This window comes from Telmatherina bonti, assembly GCF_933228915.1.
Source record: "Telmatherina bonti genome assembly, chromosome: 22".
Classification (NCBI taxonomy): Eukaryota; Metazoa; Chordata; class Actinopteri; order Atheriniformes; family Telmatherinidae; genus Telmatherina; species Telmatherina bonti.
Window position 1 is genome coordinate 24,956,839 of NC_136631.1, and position 7,024 is coordinate 24,963,862.

At 40.2% G+C, this 7,024-nt stretch overlaps 1 protein-coding gene across 1 annotated transcript in view; it reads left to right on the forward strand.

Moving 5' to 3' along the window:
- stxbp5b (syntaxin binding protein 5b (tomosyn)) overlaps positions 1 to 6,353 on the forward strand; it is a 28,418-nt gene extending 22,065 nt beyond the window's left edge. Inside the window, exons 25-30 of the mRNA XM_079262060.1 lie at positions 215 to 454; positions 1,155 to 1,512; positions 1,671 to 1,836; positions 3,181 to 3,292; positions 3,541 to 3,761; positions 3,851 to 6,353. Coding sequence (XP_079118186.1) covers positions 215 to 454; positions 1,155 to 1,512; positions 1,671 to 1,836; positions 3,181 to 3,292; positions 3,541 to 3,761; positions 3,851 to 3,892 — 1,139 coding nt within the window. The 3' untranslated portion in view covers positions 3,893 to 6,353. The remainder of the gene's footprint in view (positions 1 to 214; positions 455 to 1,154; positions 1,513 to 1,670; positions 1,837 to 3,180; positions 3,293 to 3,540; positions 3,762 to 3,850) is intronic.
- The last annotated feature ends 671 nt before the right edge of the window (positions 6,354 to 7,024 follow it).

Consider the following 7,024-nt stretch of genomic DNA (forward strand, 5'->3'; position numbering starts at 1 on the left):
TACAGATGTATTATTTCCTACTGGGGCCTTTTCATAAAAGACAAGAGTATGACTGAGGGTCTTTTCTGCTAAGCTTTAATATAAAGAACTTGGCTTTAACCCCTGAGCTAAGCTTGCTGTTGGCTTGGATACCTTGCTTAACTCCTCTCCTCTTACATTTGACACAGATGATATCCTCATTCTCTTTATTTTTCTGCTCAATCCTGCCGTCCAGATGCCAAGGATAACTCATTCACCCGCTCGCGTAGTTCAAGTGTAACCAGCATAGACAGAGAATCTCGAGAAGCCATCTCCTCCTTTTACTTCTGCGAGAGCTTCCCCAGGAAGTCGGAGAGCCTGGTCAGCCCCTGCCTGTTAGTGGGGACCACGCACGGCTCTGTGATGATGGTGGCGCTCAGCCTGCCACCTGGTGGAGACCAGAGGCTGCAGCAGCCAGTTGGCATCTCCTCCTGTGGTAAGAAGCTGAAGCGTCTTGTTATTTGCAAGTTACTGATGCGTATCTTGTTACTGTTGACTCAACAATGTAGTCGGAGTGCCACGTGTTGTTAGTACGCTATTACTGAGCATAATGTCTTTACATGACAGCTTTGCCTTTAGGCTTATTTTAGCTGGCTTTTTTGCGCTTTAAAGGTTTCTTCTAAACATATTTGTAAGACTCCAAGACTTCATCTTTTAGTCAGACATTTAAAACTGTGTTTAAAAAGGAAGAAATATATCAGTTGTTGTAACCCAACAGCAAATCCAGTTCCCAGAGAAAAAAAATGTGTGTTTGATAACGGTCCAGCATGGCCATATCAAGACTGATGATGATTACAAATAAATAAGTGAATAATAATAATAAAAATATTCAGATTATCAAGCGCAGCCATATACATTACATGACCCCCTTGACAGAGCAAATCTGTCAGGCAAAAATATGGCATGCAGATGGATGTTCTGTATGCTGAGATGCTGGACAGGAAAATGTATTTTCCCATCCTGTTCGCTGGGCAGATGCTCCAAATGAATAAATCCAAATTACCTCCACTTTGGTCTTGGTTTACCTTGAATTTAGCAGTACAGCTAAAACTGAAAATTTATTTATGTATTTTTTTATCTGTAGTAATTTGAATCCCATCTTTAATCCAATTAACAGTGAAACTTCTATTTATCAGGCACCCTGGTCCAACTTAAAGGTGGCATTTTGACCATGGGCCTGCTCGACGGCGCTGGAACTCTGCTGCCTCCCTCTTATGAACCGTGGTATGACCCAAACGCCTCGGATGAAGAAAAAGAGAAAAGCCGGAGGCGAAGGCCGGCTTCCCCTCCCTCATCACAAGAGGCCCAGGACACTCAGTTTGCTGTGCTGTGTTCGGAGAAACAGGCCAAGGTAGTGGCCATGCCCTCCCAAACCCGCATCTACAAACACAACATCACAGAGACTTCATTTGTGCTGAGAGCTGATGTGGTGCAGATGGCTGGGGCTAATTGCATCGCCTGCTTCTGCGCTAATGGGCACATCATGACTCTGAGGTACCACCACTGTTCGCATTCTGTTACTCTCAATATCTGTGATCAAACAGCAGTTGCTCTGCCTTTTTTCCCCCCAACAGTTTGTTAATTAAGATGCAGTTTGGTCTTAAAGTGTCTGTAATGCTTCTGAAAAGATTTTTGTCTTCTTATGACCCCAGTTTGCCCAGTTTACGGCCCCTGCTGGATTTGAACTATTTGCCACTAACAGACATGCGGATAGCACGGACGTTCTGCTTCTCGAACCTGGGTCAGGCTCTGTACCTCACCTCCCCCACTGAGATCCAGAGGATCACTTACAGTCAGGAGACGTGTGACAACCTGCAGGTGAGATGAGCGACAGAGGGGATTCATTTATTTAAGTTTTCATTTCCTTATAAGGACCAATCATTCATAGCCATGTCAGTCTCCCAGTAGAAACAGACTTGCATTCATATGAGGTATGATGTTGGTTTTTAAGACTGAGATCACCTTTGTGTCATATATAATCTCCAGCATGTTTATCAGTCCCTTTTCAAATGTTCTAACCATATCTGCACTGTAGAGCAAGTTTGTCAGGAAAAGAAGTGGATAATTTAACATTTATCCTCACCGTAGACTGTATACAAAATATGGACGGCGTCTCCGTGACGTCACTCGTAGGTTTCTGAAGAGCTGAACTGAAGCTAATATGGTGGTTTCTACTGCCGCCATCTGGCCAGCGTCGTGCATGTCGTCTCTCCCGGAAAATACAAAATGGGCAAAAAGTTAGAGCTGACAGAGGGGGCTGTAAGCACCGGGGTGGATGATTGACATCTAGCAAACTCCAACCTGCATGTAGCGAGGAGCTTTCCGAGCTGACTTGGAGCTAACCAGCTAGGTAAGCGCGCTAAAGCTAAATCATGCAGTTAACCGGCTAAAAGCCGAGGTTGTTCTACATTCCTCTCTTCTTGAAGCGGGATAGCGGATACCTGTCAATCAAAAGGACACGCCCCTAATTATCCTGAATTTTGAGAATAAATTACTTCTAAATGGGCGAGTTAGAAAAAATTCACTCCCCCCACAGTTGTCATGAAGGTAAACCTGATTTATTTAACCTAAAAGAAGTTTTTGTTCCAGCTTGTAAACATGTTTATTTCTGCTGTAAAGTTGGTCTTTATAACATGGGAGTCTATGGGGATTTGCGATGTTTTGGAGCCCCTAGTGGATGAAGGGGGAACTGCAGTTTTTGGCACTTCATAGGCTTCACTTTTTACCATCTGAGGTTGCTGCTTGGTCCTCACGTTAAACATCCTTCAGGCCACAGGTGTTAAACTCCAGTCCTCTACAGCCGGTATCCTGCAGGTTTTAGTTGTCTCCATGCTCCAACACACCTGACCGAAATTCATAAATAGGTTGACAAGAAGCTGCTGGATCCATTTGATTTGAATCATCTGTGTTGGGAAACAACAAACACCTGTTGGATACCGGCCCTCGAGGACTGGAGTCTGACACCCTTGCTTTAGGGCCTTTTAGAAATGTCGAGTTTTTCTGGACTTTTATAGTAACTTCTGTAACAGTGCAGAGTACTTTCTAAACTTGAAATATGCTTCTTTTTGTCTACAGAATCCCAGATTTTACACATGTTGATGTAAAATTAATAAAACGTGTCTGGCTTAAGGAAGAAAATATTCATACTTCTGTTTTCTGCAGGAGATGCTCAGCGAGTTATTTACCCCTGTGGAGACTCCAGAGGCTCCAAACAGAGGATTCTTCAAAGGTCTTTTTGGGGGAGGAGCTCAGTCTTTAGACAGGGAAGACCTCTGTGAGTAGAAAACACCTCAGCCTCCTTCAGTACTTCTGCATAGTGCCTTTACTTGGTTTTTTTTACCAGTTTGACCAGTTATGCTCTGACTGGTTATGCATACATCTGATATTATCTCAAATGTTTTCTCTTTTTGAAAATGTAATTAAGTCATGCTTTGAAGAGGAAACTTGTTCAGTCAGTTGCATATTTGCTTTTTATTGGCGCGTCAGCGGATCATCCTCCATCTCGTTGTGTTTCTGCGTTAGTCGGCGAAACAGCTGCCGGTAAGGCTTCTCGCAGTCTGGCCCAGCACATTCCCGGCCCGGGGAGCATGGAGGGCATGAAGGGTGCAGCATCTGGGGTCGTGGGAGATCTCGCTCGAGCCAGAATAGCTCTGGATGAGAGAGGGCAGAAACTGGGAGAACTAGAGGAGAGAACGGCAGCCATGATGGCCAGCGCAGAGTCCTTCTCCAAACACGCCCATGACGTATGGGAACGACATCTGCTCCAGCATTTTGTGTTATTTTCAGATGAATTCCTCATTTGTGACTCATTTCACCCTTTTCCTCTCCTCAGATGATGGTGAAGTACAAAGATAAGAAGTGGTACCAGCTCTGATGGCAGCATGCGGACCTTTGGACTCTTATCACGCACACCAGTATCGCCGAGGAGCTGGAGGTCCCTCGTCTTCTCTCCTCTGTTTCTTTCCACACGGAGTTGGGGTTCTGCTTGGTTGAATCATGCTCTGTCTCTCAGCACGATATCTTCACTCTGCATCACCTCAGTCACCGGTGGGCTCCTGCAGAGTCGACACCGACCAACGCGGCACACTGAGAACGGAAAGAAGTCGTGGAAGGGAGGCTCCGTCTCTGTTTCACCTAAATGAACATTTCTGTTCAGTTAACATCCGTTTGCAGACCCAGAGAAATCGAACCTTTCACATCCCAACATGCACTCGTATACGTCTCTTAAATATATATAAATAATATATATCTAAATACATATATATCTACACACCTCGCTGTTTTTGTTCAGAAAGATGAAGGACAATTGTGCAAATAATGTACTAAGGGTGGCCTGGCTACACTGGATCATTTTCCTTGCTCTGCCCTTTATAGTGTCTGCCAAACACAGTGGACTTAATGAGGAGAAAAGTCTGATCCTTCAAAGCTAATCAAGTCTATGAACATTTAAGGTTTTATAGGAACGATTGAGTCATTGGAGGGCATGTTTTGTTTTTTCTTTTAGTCTAAATTAGTTTGTTCTTTGCCCTTTCTCAGTATGTTTTAGCTGGTTTTTTTTTCTTTTTTGTCCAGAGAGGGCCTTTTCAAGCACTTAGAACAGTAAAAACATGGACAGGGAAATGAGGAATCTATTGCCTCTCACCGAATAAGGGCTGGTAGTTCGCTAGTTCATCACCGATCATACCTTTTTAATTGCAACCAAGTTATTTTATGTGAGCAACGGCGTGTCATCTGAGAGTCGCCTTGGTTGTGGTTTTAGATTAAAATATTTATTGGAGCAGTTAGGAAGGAGAGGGAGTTTGCGTGTCGGGCATTACTTTGTTTCATTTGTCAATTAAATGTGCAAAAAAAGTTTTAAAAAAAGTGCTGAAAATGTTTACCCCCAAGAAGAGTTTACACTGACCTATCAGACAAAGTTGATACACTGAAAAACCCCTGGGGGGGGGGTACACATGAAGGCTAATGTGTTGACAGTAAAAGATTGTCCTTTAGTATGATTTGCATAAATGTATATTTTGGTTAAAGCTTAAAAGTTTTCTGTGAGAAAAGTCTATCTATAAATGATCATTGGGATGCCTTTGTGGCATTCCATAGTAGCTAAAGTTGATATATATCATTTGATTCGTCTTATTTGTCATTGCGTAGTGAAAAAAGCATGAGTCTCTTACAGCACAATGGACGTGAGAATGCTGTGTTTGTATTTTTAGCTGCCAGCAGAAGTGACCGAGCACAACAAAGTGTTCACGCGATGCCACAGGTTATCTCTCTCTCTCTCTCTCTCTGAAACGTTCACATAAAAACTGTTTTTCTTCTGCCTTTGCCTCATATATGCTAACCTCTACCTGTGAGTATATCTGTGTGTTTGTGAACATACATATATTCAGGAATATGTGTATGTGTGCCATTGTTTATGATACTACATAAATACAGTCTATTACAGTCGATTATCTTTTTTGGGGTTTTTCTTGGTTTTGTTTGACTGTTTTTCAGTGTGATTAACTCGAATCATATTGTCATTGGTTTATTTTTCATGAGGTGCAAGGATATGCTGCTATTTGTGTCAATTTAGGAGCATAATTTGTTGATCTTTTATTATTTTTAATTTTTAATTTTTTTTTTTACAGAGACAAGACTTCATCAGTCCAGATTGCTGCCAAATGTTGTAAATAGCAGGACAGCTGGACACAAATCTGACAGCGCAGGTTCAGACCATGTGACACACTGTACGCTTGCGGCCGTGTTCTTTTCTGACACCAAAGAGTTGCTTGATTTCACAGAGTTGTCTTTAATTATTTTCCCCCCTAAAAAAAAAAAGGTAAGAATCAGAGAGGATAGACAGTCTGCTGTGTGTGAGGAGGGAAAAAAAAGTTGGGCTTTGCTTCTTCTTTTTGGACCTTTCTTCCCAAACTGCTGTACATGTGTTGAGAAAAACATGCAAAGTAAGTTTGAAGAGTTTCACTCCAACATGTTTTATCCTCAAATAAAAAACAAGGAACTTTGACTGGAAATGGAAAATGATTGAAGGAAAAAAACGCCTGCAATTTTGATCATTTTTCCTTTCACTTTAAAGTATTAATATATGCCGAAGAGGTGTTGAGTCGGTCACCAAAATGTCTTATCTGAGATGGATATACAGCTTCTTGGAGTGAAACACTTCACTTTTAGACTGCTGATTTTAATCTACTGTGTACTACTGAGATAAACCCGTTTAGAAGAGCTTTTATGTGGGTTTTGCACTATTTTTTGTACTTAAATTGATTTTGTTAGTATGATTTTTTTTTTTTTTTTTTTTTAAAAATGCGTTCATTGCTGTGCCCCATTTTCTTGTTTTTCAAAGGACCAAAACATTATAAAACCTATGCTTATTTGTGTCATTTGCTAATTATTCTGATTGCTTGTCAGATTTGTTTTCAATGTCAATTTAATGATACTACAAAATATTTATATATTTGAAAACAAACATATACATATACATATATAAATACATATATATATATATATATACATACATATATATATATACATACATATATATATATACATACATTATATATATATATATATATATATATATATATATATATATATATATATATAATGTATGTATGTATATATATATATATATATATATATATATATATATATATATATATATATATATATTACACTTTTAATTTCAAAAATATATATAAAAAAAATTAATATCTTTAATGTAATTTTAAGATGGAATAACTCAAATTTATGTCCAAACAACCGTTGTGCAAACTATTCATTTCTCAGACTCGACCATAAAGATTTTCTGGTAAATATATTTAACATTATCATCAGATTTGTGCTTTGCTACTGCAGGAGGGTCTTTTCCTAACGGTGGGCCGCTGTGTCTCTCTCTACAAAGTGTGGCCTCAACTTTGAAGTGCTTCAGTTTGCAACTCATATGTCCTAAATGGTCTCTTATTGCACATTGAAGGATGCATGATATTACGTGTTTACAAACTTGAAACAACCA